This window comes from Dipodomys ordii, unplaced genomic scaffold (genome assembly GCF_000151885.1).
Source record: "Dipodomys ordii isolate 6190 unplaced genomic scaffold, Dord_2.0 Scaffold25, whole genome shotgun sequence".
Lineage (NCBI taxonomy): Eukaryota > Metazoa > Chordata > Mammalia > Rodentia > Heteromyidae > Dipodomys > Dipodomys ordii.
The window spans coordinates 20,662,080-20,686,214 of record NW_012267241.1 but is presented as its reverse complement, the minus strand read 5'-3'; the positions used below and the strand labels follow the sequence as shown (position 1 = coordinate 20,686,214).

At 39.7% G+C, this 24,135-nt stretch overlaps 1 protein-coding gene across 1 annotated transcript in view; it reads right to left on the bottom strand.

Moving 5' to 3' along the window:
• Nucleotides 1-24,135, bottom strand: part of Abhd3 (abhydrolase domain containing 3) — a 54,536-nt gene that overhangs the window by 7,878 nt on the left and 22,523 nt on the right. Inside the window, exons 5-8 of the mRNA XM_013014937.1 lie at nt 8,848-8,960; nt 3,095-3,268; nt 581-629; nt 335-500 (exon numbers count right to left, since the gene is read on the bottom strand). Coding sequence (XP_012870391.1) covers nt 335-500; nt 581-629; nt 3,095-3,268; nt 8,848-8,960 — 502 coding nt within the window. The remainder of the gene's footprint in view (nt 1-334; nt 501-580; nt 630-3,094; nt 3,269-8,847; nt 8,961-24,135) is intronic.

Below are 24,135 nucleotides of genomic sequence, written 5' to 3'. Positions count from 1 at the left end.
GAGATAGGAGTCTCACGGTCTCTCCTGCCTGGGCTGGCTTTGAACCGCGATCCTCAGATCTCAGCCTCCTGAGTAGCTAGGATTACAGGTGTGAGCCACCAGCGCCCGGTGGCTGGTGGTTAGCTTTGAACCATGATCCTCAAATCACAGCCTCCTGACTCACTAGGAATATAGGCAGGAGCCACTAGCACCCAGCTTAGTTAGTTTTTGTTTTTATTACAATATAAAACATTATATGGCTGATATTTTTTAAAAAATCACTGCATTTCTTTATAAAGAATGGTATTTTAAAAGTTAGTTCATGTCCAAATATATTTATAGAAGTTAATTTTACCATGACTGGGTGAGAACACATCATCCACAGAATTCAGGCACAGCACGGGAATTCTTACTGACTTCAGCCTCCGGTTTGGACTGGCATCAGTATAATAGTCATCGATTGTCCGGTATCCAAACATGACTGCAGTGAATCGTTTATCAAACTCTCTAATAGACTTAGCCTGAAAAACATAAACAAGTTCGGTTGATTCTTGGAATCAAAAGAAAAAACTTAAAATATTGCATGAAGTTTCTCACCTACCTTCATGACATGATCCATATCAATCTGTTTAACAAACATATGCCGGTGCCTGGAACAAAAGAATTTCAAAACTAAAAGTTAAGGTCATTCCTATCTCAATCATACAAGTAAATAATCTAGCTCAGAGCATAAAGTTGGTATGTAAAAAATATGTGCTTAATTAGGATGTAGGAAGATTTTATTCTGAGGTATTATTATTACTTGGCATTATTAGGATTTGAACTCAAGAAAGAACTTGTACTTATTAATAAGCAGGTGCCCTACCACTTGACTATGCCTCCAGTCCTGAGACTATGTTTTTTGTTGTTGCTGGTCCTAGGGCTTGAACTCAGGCCTGGGCATGGTCCTTGAGCTTTTTTGTTCAAGGCTGGCACTCTACCACTTTGAGCCACAGCACCACTTCTGCTTTTCTGGGGGTTAACTGGAGATAAGAGTTTCACAGACACTCCTTCTTGAGCTGGCTTTGAACCACTATCCTCAGATCTCAGCCTCCAGAGTAGCTAGGATTATAGGCGTGAGCCAATGGTGCCCAGACCTGAGATTGTTTTTAAACCATTTTTTATGTTTTAGGCCAACAAATGGAAATGTTTGTTGTGCTTATTAAAGAAAAAATTCAGTGCTGTCAGGATAGAGGTATTACTCATTTCTAAATTTATCTATGCTGTAGTCTCAGTGAAGACTTAAAAACTTTTTTTCAAATAGTTGTACACTTTAACATGTCAACATTCTTTTTAAAAATTCAGGAAAAGAACTACATCTACAGTAATAAAAACAAATAAATATTGTTTCATAAAAAATTATACCTGCCTACTGATGCTAATAAGCCAGTTTGATCATAAAGGTCTCAGTTAAATTACAATCTGTCCATTGGTTACATTATCTGGACATTGTTTTTTAAAATTATAATAATACAAATTAGATTTTATCTTCTTACATACTTATTTTTGAAATGTTGGTATTTTTCTTATACAAGACAGCTTTATACTTGTAAATGATTACCCATTTATATATTTACAAGTTTTTATATTTATATAAACTTTACAGTCTCTAGTTTTCATTGGGACTTGAACACATGCTCCACCACTGAGCTACATCTCAAGTGGCATTTCAATTCAAATCCCATTTCATTCTCCATGCTATTGTCCCCATTTCAGTGACTACATGTAAGATCATTTTTAATCATCACTATGATAATATGATGATTCAGCATATTTACCAACATGTATAATTAAGATCTCTAATTTAGTAAAGTTAAATCCAATATTTAATGTCAACTTTCAGGATAGCTATGGTTTTCAATGAGTTATATGTGAATTAACTGTACTTTCATTTAGAGTTTAAACCTATCAGTGCATTTCAAGGGGTAGAGTGAGTGATATGGCTGGGGTGTAGTTTAATAGTAGAGTTCTATGTTCTTTGCTATCATGCCAATTTATTAGAAGATACATAAATAATTTCAGAAATATTAATGTAAAGAGTATTTTAGGGGCTGGGAAGGTGGCTCAGTGGTAGAGCGCTTGCCTTGCATGCATGAGGCCCTGGGTTTGATTCCTCAGTACCACATAAGCAAAAAGAAAAAAGCCGGAAGTGGCGCTGTGGCTCAAGTGGTAGAGAGCTAGCCTTGAGCTGAATTGCTGAGGGACAGCGCCCAGACCCAGAGTTCAGGCCCCATGACCGGACGCAAAAAAACAAAAAACAAACAGAGTATTTTAGTAGTTTAAAATCCGTGAGCTAAGACAATACATGTGAATTGCCTTCTATTTCTAAAGCAGGCCATGATCATAAGTACATACTTATATAATCAACATTGATTATATAACTGGTGCCTGAAGCCAGGCACCAGTGGCTCATCCCTATAAATCCTAATCCTAACCATTCAGGTGACTCATGTCTGAAATCCTAGCTATTCAGGAGGCTGAGATCTGAGGATTAGGGGTTCGAAGACAGCCCAGGCAGAAAAGCCCCTGTGAGACTCTATGTCTAATTAACCACTCAAATACCAGTAGAAGAGCTATGGTGCAAAGTGGTAGAGCGCTTGCCTTGAGCAAAAGAGCTCAGGGATGGCACCCTGACTTCAAGTCTCATGAATGACAAAGAAAAAAAGCATGTAATATATCACTTACTTCCTGGGAAAGAATTAGGTCTTGACAAGATGAACAACAAGCAGAAAACCTAGGTGGCCCATAATCTTACCTAACACATTCCATACTGATGTTTTCAGTCTTTTAGAATAATTTAGAATTAGTGATCTTCAAGGTACAGATCTCCAATTCAGGAGTTATACAAGACAATTCGCTGGGATAAAGGAAAACATTATGACTTTTATCTGTATTTTTAGTTTCTGCTTGTAACTTTGTTTTTATATGCATTCATAATATAGAGAATACTTTGATACAATCGTGTAAATTCACATAACATATAAGACATATACTGGCAGTATTGTTTAAAATTTTTTATCCTGTTGGAGCATGTAATCTAAAATGTTTGGAGACAAAAGTTTCAAAGGTGACTTACTTATTAACTGAGGACTGGAGACAGGTTGTCAAATAGTAATTAAAAAGCAGCCAGTTCAGTGGTTTCTCCAGTGACTCCGAGCAGGCAAAAGTATTCCAACCAACTGAAAAAGTTGCAGCTGCCATCAAAGGAGTTTTAGGCCCAGTTTTGCCCAGGTAATTCAGAAGTAGCATTCTAAAATTGGGGAGAAACAGGAAATTTAGTAGTTTGTCACATCTCTCAAGCTAGCGCATGAAAATGACTGTACTACTTGCATATATTGCGATGGGTCACTAAGCCATTAAAAGACAATACTTCCTCTCTGCTAAAATGTTTAGGCTTCTAAATTAAGAGGCCTTAAATGGCTGGGATATAGCTGGGAAGCTGATAAAATGCATAAATTACCAGGGTTGGAAAGGAAACTCAGATTCAAAAAAAGACATCACCACAAAAGGTAGGAATTATGTTTATTATTGAGGATCAGTATAATGTTGATAGTTGCTCCCTGAAAGGTTGTTTTACTTTGACAGTAAAAAGACCTCATTTTCTCGATAAAAATAAATAAATAAATAAAAGAGGAAGAAAGAGAACAAATCACAATTAAGGAATTTAAGAAGCATGCCAAGCCTACAGTTATTTGGTTCTTGAACTATATAACCATAAAATCAAATGAACAAACAGATAAGTGGATAAATGACATTGAATAGTTGATGATACTTAGGAATAAGTTACTTTTGATCAGGTATGATAAGGGCATTGTGAATTTTTGCTTGTTTTTGTACTGGGGCTTCAACTTGGCAGGTGCTTTATGGCTTGAGCCACACCTCCAATTCTTTTCATTTGTTTTTATTTTTTTGTTTTGTTTTCTTCATGAATACTGATCTACCACTTGAGTCATACCTGTAGTTGTTTTTTTAATAAAAATTCCTTTTATTTGTATTTATTTATTTATTTGTGCCAGTACTAGAACTTTATCTCAGGGCCTTGTACATAGCTGGTGCTCTACCACTTGAGCCACAACTCCAGTTCTGGCTTTTTTAAAATCTTTTAAATTTTTATTAGCATAAATTAATTGTGTAAAGGCATCATTGCAGTGATATTTGAAGCACACAGTGTACTTTGATCAAATTCACCCCATATATGAAACCCACCAAAGACTGTTAAAAAGGAAGAAAGAGGAGGGAGGATTTTTAGAGAAATATGTATTATCCTAAATCATTAATTTTTTTCCAGTTTAATTTTATTCACAATTAAATGCATTTTAATCATTGTAATTAACACCTGCTATCTGACATATTTCAGGGATCTGATATCCTAGTGGTAAACCATGGCTTAAAGGAAGAAAAGATTTTAAAATGCTACTTACTGTGTGGTGCCTTTCCCTTCACTGTCCCTTGCCCCTCAGGTCTGCTGCACCTGACTCCTAAGAAGCGGGGTGAGGGAATCACTGCCTCCCCTATCATATTGCAGGGCAGTTTTATTCATTAAATCATTAAAGAAGTAGAATAATGCATATTTCTAGAAATTTAGCATTTAAAAACCAGAACTAAAATACTTTTAATATGGTCAGTGATGCAGTGATAGGTAACTAGAACACATTACCACTACTTTATATACAATAGTAAATTATTTCCCACATTGTTACAAATTTTCCAAATAGTTATTGTTGAATGGCAAACATTGCAGCCCTGAAAGTTGGGGTTGTTTTGCTCTGCGTGTGCGTGTGTGGGGTGGGTGGTTTTGCTCGTGTGTGTGTGTGCGCGCACACGCATGTGCACCCATGCACACATTGGATAATTGACTTTTCACTTTTTGTTGACTCACATCTTATTGTGAATTTGACTCTACTGCTAAATTATGGAAGTATATGCCAAAGTTTTATCTTAAATTTGCAGTAAGGGAAGAAACTTCCAAGAGAGGAAGAAGTTCTAGTTAAAAATCATATTAAGTGAAGTAAGCCAGACCCAAAGAAACACAGTATATGCATAGGGTATTCCTGGGCAGAGAATCATAATAGCTCAATAGCTATGTACATAAGACCATACAAAATGATGCTAATTGAAATGCAGTTCTGGCTTGTTGCAGTTAATTAGAGGTAAGAGTCTCTCAGATTTGTCTGTCTGGGCTTGCTTTGGACCAAGATCCTCATATTTCAGCCTCCTGAGTAACTAAGATTATAGGTGTGAGCTGCCAGTGCCCAGCTTAGAGATTCCTTTTAAAGATACCACTGAAATATTTTTGTATTAATTTGTGTGTGCGCGTTGTGTGTGGAACACTTCTGGAAGCACTGCAATACCAGGCAGATGGACGGCATGGACAGAATAAGCTCTTGTTCCACTCTCCATAGCCCTGCTTCAAGCTGCACTTCTATAAATGAATGAGGACGTGTCAGATATTAAGATCATCAGAACAGATCAGAACTTGATCTTAGCATAAAGGCCAAGAAGTGACGTAACTGAATTACTTATTTTTGTGGTACTGAACCCAGGGCCTGGTGCATGCTAATCAAGTTGTTCTACTCCTGCACTACAGCTTCAGCCCTAGATGAAATATTTTATGTAATGTCTAAGATTTAGTTAATAATAATATCTTAGGAAAGAATGGAAAGGAGGATGAAAATAATGAAACAAATTATATATGTGTTGCTAATTATTGAAGCTGAGTGAGTTTATGAGGATCCTCTTATCTACACACATATATATGTGTGTGTATGTGTGTGTATATATATTTGGAAATTTTGTGTGTGTGTGTGTGTGTGTGTGTGTGTGTGTGTGTGTGCTGGTACCAGGCTTGAACTCAGGGCCTGTCCCTTAGCTTTATTCCTCTAGGCTGGTGCTCTACTACGTGAGCCTGAGCTCCACTTCTGGCTTTTTGGTAGTTGGAGGTGAAAGTCTCATGGACTTTGCTGCCAGACGTAACTCTGAACTGTGATCCTTGGAACCACCGGTATCCAGCTTTTAAAATTCATTTATAAAGTTTGTTCATCAATTTTTTGTGATACCAGAGTCCAGGTCTAGAGTAGCATGGGTTCCTTGGCCCTAGTCAGTTCTGGCTTAAAGCCTGCCCTTGGCACCTAGCATCACAGGCTTGGGGATTACCCAAGTCCATGGACCGTTGAACATAAGATTCTCCCTCAGACCATGCTTTTGTCAATTCCATCTCTAAAAGAAAAAACAAAAAACAAAAACCCCAAAACTGTCAAGCTTGAAAAAGCCGCCCCCAAACGGTGTGCCCATGTGGGAATGTGTCATACTGCTAGGCAACTAGAAAGGGTGCTTCCTTCAAATAATTTACATGACATTAATATTCAACTAGCTATAAAGACTAGTGGTCACTTCTTGCCTGCAGGCACTGAGGCTTCAATGCCTGGCATGAATAGACACTTCCCAGGAGATTCTGAATAAAGAATCTAGGCCTGTTTATGTAAGGTCTGGCCTTTAAGAAAAAAAAAAAGCCAAGAATTTATATGACTAAGGGATAAAAGTTCAGTATTCCCCCCATCCCTCAAAGGCTCATGTCACGGGGAAGGAAAAAAAAAAGCTAAATTCTGCCCATTCAGCACAACTGAGAAATTCTGCCTGGGTTTTCTGCATTGATTCAGATTTCTTCCTTTTGTAGGTCAAGTCAAACCTTCCATGCTAATGTAAGAGATGTATTCTTTTTCTTTGTACTTTTATGTTTATCAGGATCTAAAATGCTCTTGCTAAAACCTACTTTTCAAAGTCTAACATTCACAATGTCTGTTTTCAAATATATATGACCCTAAGATACTCTGAAAACCAAAATGATAGATAAATCCATTACAAATTTAAAAATGTCATTCTTCACTTTAAGTGTTTTCTGATTTTGGAGTAGAGCCAGGCAGTAGAGCATTTGTCTAGAATACAAGAAATCCCGAGCTTAATATCCAGCACACAAAAAGTAAGTTGAGGGTCTGGGAAGGTGGCTCAGTGGTAGAGTGCTTGCCTTGCATGCATGAGGCCTTGGGTTTGATTCCTCAGCACCACATAAGCAGAAAAAGCTGGAAGTGGTGCTTTGGCTCAAGTGGTAGGGCGCTACCCTTAAGCTGAAGAGCTGAGGGACAGTGCTCAGGCCCAGAGTTCAGGCCCCATGATCGACAAAAAAAAAAAAAAGTAAGTTGATAAATAAGTTAAATTAAAAAGTAAACTGGGCACTGATGGCTCATGCCTATAATCCTAGCTACTAAAGAGACTGAGATCTGACGATTGTGGTTCAAAGCCAGCCTGGACAGGAAAGTCTGTGAGACTCTTATCTCCAATAAATCGCTAGAAAACCAGAAGTGGCGCTGTGGCTTAAGTGGTAGAGGGCTAGCCTTGAGGTGACGAGTTGAGGGACAGCACCCAGGCCCAAAGTTCAAAGCCCATCATTGACAAAAAAAATTAGGAAGTAGGTTTAGATAGTGGCATGGAGGATTTAAGGCACAGTAAAATACTAGATAAGACTGTTGGATTTCCTTAAGTACAATGCCACTAGAACAATATAATAATTATTATTAGAAATAAGCCTAAATATAAACATGGCAAATAATTATTCCAGGGAAGTCCCACTGTAAGGGTAAGCAGCACAAACCCCAATATTAAGTTTAAAACAGCAGCTAGAGTAGATGAACAACAAAATTTCAGTTCCATTTGCCCAGAAATCAAACCAAATCAAATCAAATCAGAACAAAACAAACCTCCTAGGAGAAAATAATTTGAAAGGCCACTGGAGAGTGATTGTTTCTGAGACTAGAATGATGGATGTTATTGCTATAAATTCAACGCAGGGAATTAGAGGGGCAACATGCAATAAAGAGCTGCAAATCATCTCCAAGGGGTCGGCAGTCTTCAGTCTCACAAATCCCCAAGGGCCCCAGGGAAGGACTTGTACCTTTATTACCACATAGCCAAGGCAAATATTAACATTTACCTGAAAGCTGGGTGTAGTGGCTCACAACTGTAATCCTAGCTACTCAGGAGGCTGAAGTCTAAGGATTGAGGTTAGAAACCAGCTCAGGCAGAAAAGTCCCTGAGATTTTTTTTTTTCTTTTGGGTCTGGTTGTGGGGCCAGAACTCTGGGCCTGGGTGCTGTCCCTCAGCTCTTCAGCTCAAGGCTAGCGCTCTACCACTTGAGCCACAGCCCCACTTCCGGCTGTTTTCTTTTTGCTTATGTAGTGCTGAGGAATTGAACCCAGGGCCTCATGCATGCAAGGCAAGCGCTCTACCATTGAGCCACCTTCCCAGCCCCCAGTCTCTGAGATTTTTATCTGCAATGAATAAACACTAAAAAGCCACAAGTGGAGCTGTGGCTCAAGAGGTAAAGCACCAGCTGCAAGCAAAACAGGGTAAGGGACAGCACCCAGGCCCTGAGTTTAAGCCCCAGTACCGTACACATACAAACACGTGCAAAAAATTACCTGAATTCATTTCTTCTTTGTTTCTCTCAACCATGTGATAAGATGCAAATAAGCAAACACTTATTTTAAAATCTCTAGATAGGGCTGGGAAGGTGGCTTAGTGGTAGGGTGCTTGCCTACCATGCATGAAGCCCTGGGTTCAATTCCTCAGTACCACATAAACGGAAAAAGCCAGAAGTGGCAGTGTGGTTCAAGTGGTATAGTGCTAGCCAGGGACAGTGCCCAAGCCCTGAGTTCAAGCTGCAGGACTGGCAAATAAATAAATAATATAAAATTTGTAGCTAGCTTACAGTCCTCTGAAAGGGATACTGAGTAGGACTTCTTCTCTTCAGATATTTTAGAAAGAGAAAAATCTTACCCTCCCATTGAAACTCCTGCTGCCAGAAAAGGAGCAGAAGGGAACAAGCCGTGAACATGGTGAATAACTGTCTCCAAGTCTTCAGTGTTAGCACAACAGTATGTCCTTGGTGTCTAGAAGCAAATGATAAGCAATAAATAATAAATATTAAAAGGTAAGATTATTTGCATGATATGTAAGAAGAACATGGAAGTCATCAACATGAAAAGCAACCATTCTTTACACATACTGTCAATAATAACTTGTTTTCATCTTTTCCATTATACATATATGCCATTTAAAGTCAACAGGATTCAGGTTGGTCTTAATGGAAAGACTTTCAACATGCAAAGAAAACCCTGATGCAAGGTGGGTAAACTCAACAAAATTACTTTCTTTTTTTTTTTTTTTTGGGTCCAGTCATGGGGCCTGAACTCTGGGCCTGGGCGCTGTCCCTCAGCTCTTCAGCTCAAGGCTAGTGCTCTACCACTTGAGCCACAGCGCCATTTCCGGCTTTTTTCTTTCTTGCTTATGTGGTGCTGAGGAATTGAACCCAGGGCCTCAGGCATGCAAGGCAAGCGCTCTACCACTGAGCCACCTTCCCAGCCCCAACAAAATTACTTTCAATTTAAAATATAATTTTCTAGCCAGGCACCAGTGGCACATGCTTGTCATCCTACCTTTGAGAAAGGCTGAGAACCTTGTAAAAACAAGGCAGTCCTTGTAAAAACAAAATGTCTACAACACTCCATCTCTATGGAAGAAGATGGATGTGATGGTCGCCTGTCCTAGTTACAACAGGATTGACTCTAGATAGGAGGCCAGACCCTTTCTTAAAAATAACTAGCATAAAAAAGCTCCAGAGCTCTAACTTCCAACCCCTATACTGAGAAAAAATGGTTTTAACCTCAACTCAAATGAGTCTCCATCTTTGTAAGAACAGTTACTTTAGGAAGAAAAAAAATAGAGAATTATACTTTAAAAATGTTTTATTTGGGGCTGGGAAGGTGGCTCAGTGGTAGAGTGCTGGCCTTGCATGCATGAGGCCCTGGGTTCGATTCTTCAGCACCACATAAGCAAAAGGAAAAAAAGCCAGAAGTGGAGCTGTGTCTCAAGTGGTAGAGCACTAGCCTTGAGCAAAAATATCTATAGGGGCTGGGAAGGTGGCTCAGTGGTAGAGTGCTGGCCTTGCATGCCTGAGGCCCTGGGTTCGATTCCTCGGCACCACATAAGCAAAAAGCAAAAAGCCGGAAGTGGTGCTATGGCTCAAGTGGTAGAGCACTAGCCTTGAGCTGAAGAGCTGAGGGACAGCGCCCAGGCCCAGAGTTCAGGCCCCACTACCGGACCCCCCAAAAAAGTTTTATTTATAATATAAAGGTGATGTGGGGGGTGTTACAGTTACATAAGTCAGGTAAAAGAGTACATTTTTTGGACAAGGTCATCCCTTACCTCAATCTCTCCCAGTTTTTCCCTCCCATCCCCACTCACAAGTTATAATTTTCAGCATAGTGTTTAGTGAGTACCACTGCTGCTTTTGTAGAATTATACTTTTAATATATAAAAAAAGTATCAGTCCCTCACTCCCAAGCTAAAATATTTTTTTTTCCAGTCCTGGGGCTTGAACTCAAGGCCTAGGCACTGTCCTTGAGCTTCTTTTGCTCAAGGCTATTCTCGCTACCACTTGAGCCACAGCACCACTTCTAGCTTTCTCTGTGTATGTGGTACTGAGGAATCAAACTCAAGGCTTCTAGGCAAGCACTCTACCACTAAGCCACATTCTTAGTCCTCCAAAATAATTTGTTATAAAACAACAACAACAACAACAAGTGTCTGTAGCTAGGCATAGGTAGCTCATACCTGTAATTCTACTACTCAGGAGGCTGATCTCAGATTGAAGCCAGTAAGATAATCCTCAGATTCTTATCTCCAATTAACCACCAGAAAAGTGAAAGTGGAGCTATGGCTCAAAGTGGTAGAGCCCTAGCCTTGAGAAAAAAAAAAAAAAAAGCTCAGGGACAGTGCTCAGGCCCTGAGCTCAAGCCCCATGACCAACAAAGAATAAATAAATAGGCTGGGCATCAGCAGCTCACACCTGTAATCCTAGCTACTCAGGAGGCTAAGATCTGAGAATTACGGTTTGAAGCCAGCCAGGACAGAAAAGCCATGAGACTCTCATCTCCAAAAAACCACTCAGAAACTGGAAATGGCACTGTGGCTCATGTGGTAGTGCTAGCCTTGAGCACAAAGAGGCTCAGGGACTGTGTCCCTGAGTTCAAGCCCCACAACTAACAAACAAATAAATAAGTGATGGTGACTAGAATATTAGAGGCCAACACAGGAGAATTATGAGTTTGAAGCCAACCCGAACTACATAGTGAATAAAATCCTCTTCCCTAAAAAGTGGTAAGTTCCTAACCAGAGAACTATTTCTCTATCCCCAACTCCATCTGTCAGTGAAGGAATAAAGGGCCTTTACTTCAGATACAGTAATGGCCAGTCTGACTTCTTTTTTCTAACTATATCTAGTTAGCCTCAGCTGTGCTGAACATGGTACACTGCAGTAGGCACTGAACATGTTAAATTATGTAAAGCTGATTTCGCCTCAATACATAATACATTAAAACAAATGGTTTTTATGTGAAATTCATCAATAAGGGCTTTGTTTAGAGCAGAACCGCCTCCAAAATGCTTTATTTGAGATCTGCGAGGAGTGAATAATTCTCTTTAAAATACAGTGAATGTGCATATTAATAAACTACTATAAGGAAAAGTATTATGACAGAAAATTATCTGGAATTTCATACCAAAGAGATAAACCATAACATTCCTCGAATAAAAACACTGAAACTAGTTATTGGCACCACCGTAATTTTAATGTTCCAAAACCATGTTCTAGGAAGATTATATAATCTATATAAATCTGTTGATTCAATAATGAGTAGTTGGAAAAATTTCAATAATCCATACACTTAAACTGATCTCTAAAATACAACTAATTGTCTAATCTTTTTGATATATGCCTAGTGCTCTGGCTAGGCTTTTTTTGCTCACTGCTGGCTGGAGCTCTACTATCTGAGCTGTGCCTATAGTCCACCTTTTATGCCAGTTTAGAGATGGAGTCTCATTAACTTTTCTACCCAGGTTGGCTTCAAATTCTAGGTCTCAGCCCCCTGAGTATCAAGGATTCCAGGTATGAGCCACCTGTTCCTTCCCTGAAAACATAACAGGATGGAATAGGAGAAACTCTAGGGCTCCTTGGCACAGGCTGAAATTTTCTTAATAGAAACCCAAAAACACAACAAATCAAAGAAAAGTTGGACAAATGGGATTGCATGAAACTGCAGAGCTTCTGCATGGCAAAGGACATAGCTAGCAAGATCAACAGAAAGCCCACGAATTGGGAGAAGATCTTCACTAGCCATACAACGGATAAGGGTCTTATATCTAAAATATACTTAGAATTCAAAAAATTAAATCCCCTAACAACAAATCCTCAAAGAAACAACTGCATGATAAATAAGTGGGCTAAAGACTTAAAGAGAAACTTCTCACCGGGCGCTGGTGGCTCACACCTGTAATCCTAGCTACTCAGGAGGCTGAGACCTGAGGATCGCGGTTCAAAGCCAGCCCGGGCAGGAGAGACCGTGAGGAAGTGGCGCTGTAGCTCAAGTGGTAGAGCACTCGCCTTGAGCTGAAGAGCTGAGGGACAGCGCCCAGGCCCAGAGTTCAAGCCCCACGACCGACCAAAAAAAAAGAGAAACTTCTCTGAAGAAGAAATAAGAATAGCCAATAGACATATGAAGAAATGCTCAACCTCTCTAGCCATAAAATAAATGCAAATCAAAACAACATTGAGATTCCACCTTACCCCACTTAGAATCAAGAAATCTAATAACAACAGATGCTGGAGGGGATGTGGCCAAAAGGAAACCCTACTGCATTGTTGGTTGGTGGGAATGTGAACTTGTTCAACCACTTTGGAAAGCTGTAAGGAGGTTTCTCAAAAGATTCCACATAGAGCTCCCCCCTATGACCCAGCAATCCCACTTTTGGGCATTTACCCAAATGATTACAAACAAGGCCACACTAAAGCTACTGGCATGACTAGGTTTATTGCAGCATTATTTACCATAGCTAAGCTATGGAACCAACCCAGATGCCCCTCAGTAGATGAATGGATCAAGAAAACGTGATACACACACACACACACACACACACACACACACACACACACACAATGGAATCCTATGCCTCAGATCTTTTTTGGTGGTGGTGGTAGTCATGGGCTTGATCTCAGGACTTGAGTGCTATCTCTGAGCTTTTGTGCTCAAGCCAAGTGCTCTATCACTTTAATCGACAGCTCCAATTCTGGGTTTGGAGGTAAGGGTTTCATGAACTTTTTGCCCAGGCTAGAACCACAATCCTTAGATTTCAGCCTCCTGAGTAGCTAGGATTACAGGCATGAGCCCCCAGCATCCGCCTTAATATTCAGTTTTGTTTTTGTTTTTTGCCAGTCCTGGGACTTGCACTCAGGGCCTGGGCTTCTTTTGCTCAAGGCTTAGCACTCTACCATTTGAACTACAGTGCCCATTCTGACTTTTTCTATTTATGTCGTACTGAGGCAGTGAATCCAGGGCTTTGTACATGCTAGGCAAGTACTCTACCACTAAGCCACATTCCCAGCCCAATACTTAGTTCTTCAAGGCCTTACTCACCTCCATAGCTTCATTAACCACTTCTTGGTGCACTTGTCTACTGTCTTTCTCTCAACCTGAGCACCAAATTTCTATGTCCTAGCAAGCAGCTTCACTGGACTGTTCTTGTCTTTCAAATGAAAAATGACCAAACTCAATTCTCCTTTTATAGAATTGTGATATTTCCTTTGTCATTTCTCTCTTCATAAAAACTCTCCTTACTTCTCAGAATTACCCATTTTCCTGTACATAACATCTGTATTTCCTAGTTAATTATTAACTATAGGTGACATTGCCTTTTTCCATAAGGCTGATAAACTTAAGACCTGCAGATGAATTCTCAAGTTCAAGCCCAGCATTGGCACAAATAAAAAAAAAGAGAAGACAATAAAGAAAACGTTACCAAGCAGTTTATAGCTGTGAACAACTGGGACTCAATCTTCTTAGGGAACTCTCTGGGAGATTATGTTAAATGAGGCTTAAAAAAAATCTCTAAAGAGCAGCAGGTAAGTTGAGCTAATATCCACCATGTCCCTTCAGTCACTGCTTGAGGACTATTCCTAGAAGAAATGAAGCCTCCAGGACTTCTGGTGTGCCCAGGGGCTAGAGAAGGTTCTTAATCACAGAAGAAGGTTCTCACAGTTGGTCACCCTCGGATAGGTGTGGATTAGAATGCTGAGTACAAAGAGGGTAGTAAGATCTGGTTTTTACTATCTATCACTAGGCCTTCCTGCTTCTTACCTGGGCTGCAGTAATCACCAATTCACTGGGTAATTCCAGTATTTTCTTTTTTCTTTTTTGTTGGTCACGGACCTGAACTCTGGCCTGGTGCTGTCCCTCAGCTCTTCAGCTCAAGGCTAGAGCTCTACCTCTTGAGCCACAACACCACTTCTTTTTTCTACTTATATGGTGCTGAGGAATGGAACCCAGGGCCTCATGCATGCAAAGCAAGAACTCTACCACTGAGCCACCATCCCAGCCCCTCCAGTATTTTCTAATCACCATCTGTAATCTACCATCCAGTGCACTGTCAGGCAAATTTTCATAAAGAACACTTGAGGTTCTAACCATGAACATTTTTCTGCAGAAAATCCTTTATTAGCTTTCCATTAGTACTGAATTAAGCACAAATTCCTCCAAGTGTTTAAGGCCTGGACAACAGGAAGCCAAACATCCTTTCCATCTCAGTATTTTATTCTTTCTCTACATGTACAGGTTCAAATCAATGGGCTCCTAATGTTCTCTTGGCTGCCAGAACTTGTGCCATCCTTGCTATGTGTGTGTGTGTATACATTTCATCTGCTTGATGTCCTACACTGTTTACTATTGCAATTGTCATTTGAATAAATGACAGGTAAATGACTACAGGTAAGTCTTGACCTCTGTCTGCTAGGGCCTCACCTTTCCTAATTCTGCCTGGATTTCCAGTTCACACTATCCTAGTGTCTATTACAAGTCCTACTGTCAGTCAATAAATACCTGTCAAACAGAACTGAGACACACAGGCCTGAAAATGAGAAGACTTGATTAATATAATTTACAGAAGTTGAGCAATTATATAAACTATTTCTCCTTGCTATTTGATTGCCTCCAAAAGGAGACAGATATCTTCTTATCATCTAAAGTAAGAAACCATGCAGGCCAAAAAATTCAGGTTTATTAAAGAACTGATTTATTCAGGATACACAGCAAGGACACTTGGGGCACAATACAGGCTTTCTAATATCTGAATTAGTAGGCTTTCCAAAAATTGTCTTCACAACTAAAGATAAAATTTAGTAGCTTTTTAAAGTGAACAACTAGATTCTTCTCAGTTACTTGGGCTACAAATGCAACTAGTAACTTCTTGTTGTAGTAATTCCTTTCATACTCCCAGCACAGAAGGTAAATTGAACCATACCTAATCAGAACAGGGATGAAGGAAGATCTGGCATGATTTATCTGTGTGAGATAAGATGGGAAAGATATTTGAAAAAAAATGCAAAAAATCCAAAAAGCATTCCAGCAGATGTGTGTGTCTGTGTTCGTATGTGTCTGTGTCTGTAAAAGGGCTTAAACAGGGCCACTAGAGCCACACCTCTATTCTGGCCTTTTGGTGGTTAACTGGAGATAAGAGTCTCAGACTTGTCTTGAGGATGTTGAGCCAAGATTTCAGCCTCTTGAGAAGCTAGGATTACAGTTGTGAGCCACCAATACACATTTTTCCAGCAGATAACTGAGCATACATTTTTTTTTAGTGACAGAAAAATGTGACAGAATTTCAAATAAAGATTGTTCAAATTATTCAAGTGCAACTATGATCAGAGAGCAAGAATAATAGCAAACAGCAATCTGTTTAACAGCTGTAAGTGTTCATTTTAAATCAAGCATTGAGAGATTAGTCATGTATAATTCCTAATATTTATATATAAAAGGAAAATAATAAAGTATATATTTAATTCTTTTTGGTCTGTCATGGGGTTTAAATTCTGGACCTGGGCACTGTCCCTGAGCTCTTTTGCTCAAGGCTAGTGCTCTACCACTTTGAGCCACAGAACTACTTCCAGTTTTCTGGTGGCTAGTTGGAGACTCTTGGACTTTTCTGCCTGGGCTGGATTTGAACCATATTCTCAACTCCCAGCCTCTTGAGTAGCTAGGATTCCAGGCATGAGCCACCAGCGCAAAGCTGTATTTAATTTTTATCTATGGTTCATATCTAATTTTACTTGTGCAAAAGAGTATCATGATATTTCCATACATGCAGGTCTAATAGTTTTTTTCTTAACTGATTAAGAGCTCAAAAAGAAAAAGTAAGAAGTTTATTTCTCCCTAACCTGGAAATAGAATTTTCATATCTGATTTCAGAAGACCTCTGTTTTAGCATTAAATTTTTTCCCATTACATTTTTTTAGCCTGGAAAAAATTTTTAAATTTACCCTGTTAATCAGGTAGCCTGACTCTCCCTAGCTATTCTGGGAAGAGATTAGTTTGCTAATCTGCAGTAGAGCTGTAACAGAATCCTTCTTTAACACTGGAGTTACCTCACAGCCAATACCATCTAGGGTTTTAGAGTTTTTCTCAATAAAACAAAAACTGAAAAAGAAATGTGTGTATATATATATATTTATAAACATTTAAATTTCATGTGTACTTTATTGTCATGTCTGACAATCATCTGAAATTTAGAATACTTCATTTTATAGTCTTATCCTGAGTATTTAATCATCTATAGTTATTTGATGATCCTATTAGATGAACTCTATTGTGTAGATGTGGAACTTCAAAAGGGAATACTTTTTTTAAAATAACAGGACCAATTATGCTCTTAAGTTGATCTCTGCAGTGTGATTTGTTTTCATTCCCCTCATTCCTTGTCCAGTGCCTAGTGAACTGCCCCAATTGTCTCTAGGAAAATCGATCTTATTTTTGGAATATGAGTTAATCAAATAAAAAGTCATAGAAAAGAAAAAGGATATGTATATATAATAAAATCAGCAACTTAATACACAACCATTTCACCTAGTTGCTGAAATAAAAATGACCAAGTGTCTAAAAATAATTAGCTGCAAAACAGAGGGCCCCATGAGTCAGGCTGGTAAATGCTGAAGCTAAGATGACCTGTGTGCCACGTTCCTGCTAATGCTCCAGATGGCTATGCTCGTGCAGACATGGTACACAAGCCACATCAGCAAGAGGGCCGTTCTCTTCATGGCTAACATCAGCCAGCCAGTTCTTTTCAGTCTAGGCTCCTAACATGAAGGTCTGTGCTTTCCTATGGCTGTCTCTGGGACCAGGGATGGTGAGCCTGAGTCAGTACGGATGCCACATGTACAATTACTCATCCCTCACAGGACTTTCAGCCTTGTCTGTACATGAAACTCATTGAAGAATATGCATACATACGAGTGTGTGTGTTTATCTGAAATGAAGGGACTCTGAACTTCTGGATAAGTAGGGTTCATAGATCAGGATTTTTTAAAGCTTACAGAGAGTTCTTAATGTGCCACCAGGATCTAGATCTGATCTGGGTCCTTGGGTTTTTGTTTTCGGTACTGCAGTTCGAACTTATGCTTTCTTAGCAGGTGCTCTACCACTTGAACCATGCCCCTGGTCACCAGAGCTGAGACCTTAGCCATGTAAAGCAGCTGAGACTGGAGGGAGATGTGGCTCGTAGGAGTCATTCTTAGTTCTCCCTGAGGTTCTCAGCCTAACTTGACTGAAAGACAGCACTGAAAGGTCGAGACACTAGCCTGGACACTCTGAGTTCCTACCCTAATTAGCTTTCAGACTCTTCTTTCCCAGACATGTCCATATCTATAAAAGGAGATTTGAAAACCTCTAAAACAGAGACATTCGAAGTGCCAGCCCAGAGTGAGTGCCAGTCTCAGTATGTAACTCAGTATGCTATTTCTACTGTCCGGAGCACAGGGCTGGGAGCGTGGCTCAAGTGGTACAGTCTTGCCTAGCAGGCCAGAGGCCCTGTGTTCAATCACTGGTTTCACAAAATTAAAATTATGAATATTTCTTTGAGGGGGGGGGAGTCACCTTGGGTGTGTGGAAACTGAATTAGTTTACATTCTTTATTCTAAGAAAAAATCATATACTTTATTAAACTGGAAAATAAACATTGTACTTATTTATTGGTATAATATGTTTTGCAATAAGACTACATTATATGATGGCTAAATGGAGTAAATTAAGTAAATATTACCTCACATGCTTATTTCTTTGTGGTGAGAACACTTAATAGCTACTCAAAATCTACTCTCTTGGGGGAGAACAATGGAAGGGGTGACAATGATCAAAATACATTATACTCATAATCTGACTTGTAGAATCGAAGCCCCTTTGAAGAACTGCTTAAAATAAGAATATAAACATCTACTTGCTTAGCTAGTTTCAAGCATACAATATAATCCTTTGTTATTAACCAGTCATCAAGTTGTATAATAGCTCTTTGGAACTTACTCTTCCTAAATGAAATTCTGTCTTTTGCCAAGTATCTCCTCACTCCCCCACCCCACCCTCTAGCAACCAGCATTTTCCTCTGTGCTTCTGTGGTTTCTAAATTGGTTTATATTCCTTTGAAGCCTCTCAGCTTATCAGGGACTGGTATCAGGCTATGAGGAGTGGGAGACCATGCCTAGACCACATAATTCATTCCCTTTCCTTCCCTTTCCTTTTTCTTTTCCTTCCTCCTCTCCTCTCCTTTCCCCTCCCCTCTTCCCTCCTCCCCCCTCAACACTCCTCTCTTTTCTTTGTGCCTGTTCTGGGGCTTGATTCAGTGCCTGGACATTGTCTCTAAGCTTTATTTTGCTCAAGGCTGGTATTCTAGCACTCGAGCCACAGCTCCCATTCTAGCTTTTTGCTGGTTAATTGGAAATAAGAGTCTCAACAACTTTCTTGCCCAAGCTAGCTTCAAAACTCAAACTTCAGATCTCAGCTTTCTGAGAAGCTAGGATTATAGGAGGGAGCCACTGGCACCCAGCTTGAGAAGCATAGCTTTGAAGACTCTTCCTGCTTCTATGGGAGCAGCTCTTGACTTGAGTTAGGAAATGCCTGAAGGAACTTTTCTTTTCAATGACATGTCATTTCTATGCATCAGGTGATCCGCCCATGTAAAATGTACAAGTTAGTGATTTTTAATATATTCAAAGTTGTACAACCACCTCTACCACCATTTTTGAACATTTTCACCACCCTGAAAAGAAAGTCTCTACCATGAGCCCTAGGCATCCACTAATCTACTTTCTGTCTTAGAGGGATTTGCCTCTTGTGAATGTGTTATATAAATGGAGTCACAAATGTGGTTTATTGTTACTAGCTTCACACTTAGCATAATGCCTTCAAGGTTCATAGGCACCCAATACTTTTTAATATGTTCATTCTATGATGACAGGCCACATTTTGTTTATACATTCATTCACTGGGAGATCTCTGGGCTGTTTCTACCTTCTAGCTAGTAGGAATAATATTACAATAGATATACATGGATACATTTTGAGAGAACATGTATTTTTACTGCTCTGAGCCGTGTTTAAATACTTGAGGAACTGCTAGACTATTTTCCAAAGCAGCTAGAACACTTTCCTTGTGGGGCCTAAGTATATAGGTGTCTGATAACCCAATGGGCAACAACAAACTCAATTTTCACTAAGTTCTTTGTGAATTATCATTCCTAAGCTTCATTTAGTAATCAATCAGTAATATCAGGGAGCTTGTGAGTAACTTGGATTCTTAGATTCATTTTTTTTAAATTAATTCTTTTGGAGTTGGTTCTAGGGCTTAAACTCAGGTCAGGACTTTATATCCTACCACTTGAGCCATAGCTCCACTTCTGGCTTTTTGGTGTTAAATTGGAAGTAAGAGTCTCATTGACTTTCCTGCTTGGGCTGGCTTTGAACTGCAATTCTCAGCTCTCACCTTCCTGAGTAGCTAGTATTACAGGCAGGCATGAGTTATCAGTGCCTAGCAGGATTCCTGTATTCTTTTTTGGGGGGCACTTAAACTCTGGGGGCCTAGCACTTGAGCTCGTCAGCTCAAGGCTAGTGCACTACCACTTGAGCCACACTGGTGTTCTGGTGATTAATTGGAGATAAGAGTATAGAATATTGGGCTGGGAAGGTAGCTCCATGATAGAGTGCTTGCCTCGCATGCATGAGTGCTTCCTCAGCACCACATAAGCAGAAAAGGGTATAGAGTATCAAGGACTTTTTCTGCCTGGGCTAGCTTTGAACCATGATCCTCAGATCTCCGCCTCCTAAGTAACTATGATTACAGGCATGAGCTACTAGCACCTGGCTAGGACTCCTAGATTCTTAACCTTGAAAGCTAATCTGCAGGGAGAGAAGAAAAGGTTCCATCTCTTCCAAGCATGCCCAGAACCCTACAGGATATCTGAAGTTCTGTCTACTGAGACTAGGACTGTCATCTCCTACAGAAAACAACCACGAAAGGAGAAGTGCAGGCTTCAGATTTCCTTGTGATTCAGATTTCCTTTGCTCTTCCCATACTCATGCAATGACCAGTAGGAAATGAAGACAAATATGTGGTGGCAGACCTTCAGCAATCCCTACACAGAGTTCATCTGATATATTTCAGCAAAGTCTTTACAGTGTTCTCCTTCCTCTTCTAGGAAAACTGCTTGACACCCCCCCCCTACATTTCATTTCACCTTTAACAGTTCTTTGAGGTTTATTTCAGGTAGAGACAGGTCCTTCCTGTTTGATCTTGGCAGAATCATCTTTTTTTTTTTATGCCTACCCTAAGGGCTTTCTTACTCTGGGTTTGGAACAAGGAGAGGTATAAATAAACAAGACTTCTAGGAGAAAGCAACAATGGCTCCTCTCAGCTAAGAGAGGATGTTATCAAGGGACCTAAATATTAAAGTTAGCTCTCATCCTTAATATTGGCATCTTGTTTGTATGATCCAAAAGTTAAGAAAGAATTGAAATAACCAAACTATAACCAAAATTCTGTCCTTTTAGAACCACAAATTATTTCCATTTTTATGATCCTAATTTAATTAGGGCAATTTTATTAAATGGCCAAAAATATAATTAGTTATATCCTTTTAGACAACTATTTAAAATTTATTATAGAATGTATCAGTATACAATAATTAAATATACAGTTCTTATTCTCTAAGGATCTAAGTACAATTATGCCTTCAATGATGAAAAGCTTTATTTTATGGGGCATTCTGCTATTCGTCATTGCATGTAAACATCAAATATCCTTATGAAGTGGCAGGTGTACAATGGTATTGTTTTTTCCCCCTCAGGTAAGTAAAGAATCAGAAAGGTTATTTGACTTGTCTTCTTTCACTTAGCTAATTAGTGATGGAAACTAAACTTGAACTTTAAAATTAAAAAAAATTGAACAGTTCTTCTAATACACTATGACTTTGTAAAAACTAGAAGTATTCTTACGAGTTGGAGGGTTGCTGCATCTTTTTTTTTAACGTTTTTTTCTAATTTTTTTTATTTTTTGCTTATGTGTTGCTGAGGAATTGAACCCAGGGCCTCTTGCATGCAAGGCAAGCGCTCTACCACTGAGCCACCTTCCCAGCCCCCTGCTGCATCTTTTTGAAATAAATTTCTAATTGACTTAAATGCTGTATTAGCTTTCCAATACTATGACAAGACATCCTGGGCAGGGAAGAATTAAAAAGCTGGGAGATGTATTTCTGGTTCAGTTCCTAAGGTTTCAGTCTGTGGTTATGTGGCTTCCTTGTTTCTAGGCCTGTGATGAGGAAGAACATAATAGTGAAGAATGTATGTGGCAGAACAAAGTTGCTCATCTTTTGGCAGCCAAGAAGAATGGAGTGGGAAAAGCCAAAATATACAAGAACACCTTCCCAGTGACCTTTGTCCTCTGATCCAACCAGTCCTTACAGTAAAGATTCTGCTATCTCCCAACACCACCCTCAACTGGCAACTGAGCTTTAAGCACATGGCCTTTGGGCAGCATGTAAGATCCAAACTATAACAAATGTGAAAGATAACGGTGGTATTGAGGATTGAACCCTGAGTCTCTCAGTTGCTAGACAATCACTTCAGCCATGCCCTCAAACCTGAAGATATAATGCTTCTTAATCAGCTTCTTTTCTTTTTCTGACTTCTTTCCCATTTCTTGTTGTATTGTCTTAATTTTATTATTTATTTATTTATCTATCTATTTATTTATTTTTGGTGGGCTGTAGGACTTGAACTCTGGACTTGGGCACTGTCTCTGCATTCTTCAGCTCAAGTCAAGTACTCTACTGCTAGAGCTGCAGCACCACTTCGGTTTTCTAGTGGTTTATTAGAGATAAGAGTCTCATGGACTTTCCTGCCAGGCTGGCTTTGAACCGAGATCCTCAGATCTCAGCCTCCTGAGTAGCTAGGATTACAGGTGTGAGCCACCGGTACCTGGATTAATTTTATTTTTCTTTTTGTAGTGCTTGGTATGGAACGCAAAGTCTTGGCAAGATAGAGCTTGAGAGAACTCAAATGGCTTCACTCCTTTTGCCTCATGCTTGCCTGGCTGGTGCTCTATCACTTTGAGCTATGCCTCCAGCCCTGTTTTATGCTGGTTCAATGGGGATGAAGACTAGTAAAATTGTTCTGCCCAGGCTGGCCTCAAACCATGATGATCCTCTAGATCTAGCCTCCTAAGTAGCTAGGATTACAGTCTTAAGCCATCTGAACTCAGCTCCTTTTGCTTTTAATTTGGTTTTCAGATAGTTTCTCATCCTAATTTTCCTCAAACTAACCTTCTCCTGGCTGATCTTCTATCACTTCTATCCTCTGAGTAATTAACTCCATCATCTGAGTAATGGAAGGTTATAGGTGTATACTACTACACCTGCTATCCATTGTTTTCTAAGAGCCTATCCATAGGCCTCTCCTCTACAGTCTCCCCAAGAAATCTCAACCACTCTTGGGCTCTAATTTCTACCTGCTCATATCTCTTCCAAGGGTCAGTTCAGTATATCAAGCTGTTTACTAGAAATTCCCACTTGGATAATCTAAAAACTACCTATATGCCTACTTTGGTTTGAATGTGTCTCCAAAAAATTCATTATTGGAAACTTAGTCTCCAAACATTTATTAATAACATTTGAGAGTGAGACCTGAATCCACTTATTTGTTGTTGTTGTTTTCTCCTCTATATAGTCTCCCTATGTCTGCTTTCTAATTCCAGATTCTGGGAAGGTCTGCAGTAACTGCTTTCTCACTGGTATCCCAGCCTTTAACTTCTTCCCTTCCCATCCCTTCTCTACATTTTACTGCTATGGTTCCTCTCAAACGTAAGCAAGATCAAATTATGTCCCTATCTCCAACTTGGCAATTCCAAATTCCTTAGGATTTTCCCCATCATTCTGCCAACTCTGTCCCTGCCCTCCTCAAAGAATTCTGTTACTTTCAAAATAGTAAGGAGTTTAGCATAATGGTCAAGAAATATAAGCATATGGTCAGATCACCTAAGTCTGAGTCCTGACTTTGTCAGTTCTTGGCTAAGGACAGTTCTTGTCTTCCTATGCCTCATTTCCTTCATCTAGAAACCTAAATCACTGAGTTGATTCTCATAACCAACATAAAGCATAAAAAGGTATTAGCCACCAGGTCCCAGCTGCTCAGGAAGCTAAGATTGAAGGATCACAGTTCAAAACCAGCCCAGGCAGGAAAATCCACAAGATTCTTACCTCCAGTTAACAAGCAAAATGAAGAAGAAGGAGAAGGAGAAGAGGAGGAGGAGGAGGAGGAAGAAGAAGAGGAGAAGGAAGAGGAGGAGGAAGAGGAGGAGAAGGGGGAAGGGGAGGGGATAGGGAGGGGAAGAAGGGAAAGGAAAGAACTAGCATTACAGGTATGCACTACCACACTCAGTTCCTACACTTATAGTTGATATTGAATAACGTTTGACTCTGAATTTGAGCTGATGAGGAATAGGGTTTCTTTGTCCTTCACTTTATGAGATCCAATAGACACTTCTAGCATGCTATTTCCTGGAGAACATCAGATCAGGTTTTCCTCAGTTATGTGTAGAGGACTTACATGTTAGAATGCACAGCAGATGGGAGCTCCTCAAAAGAATGTGCTTAGACTAAGCCCAAAATGGAAAATTCCAATCTTTCTATTCAGAGTACTGTCTA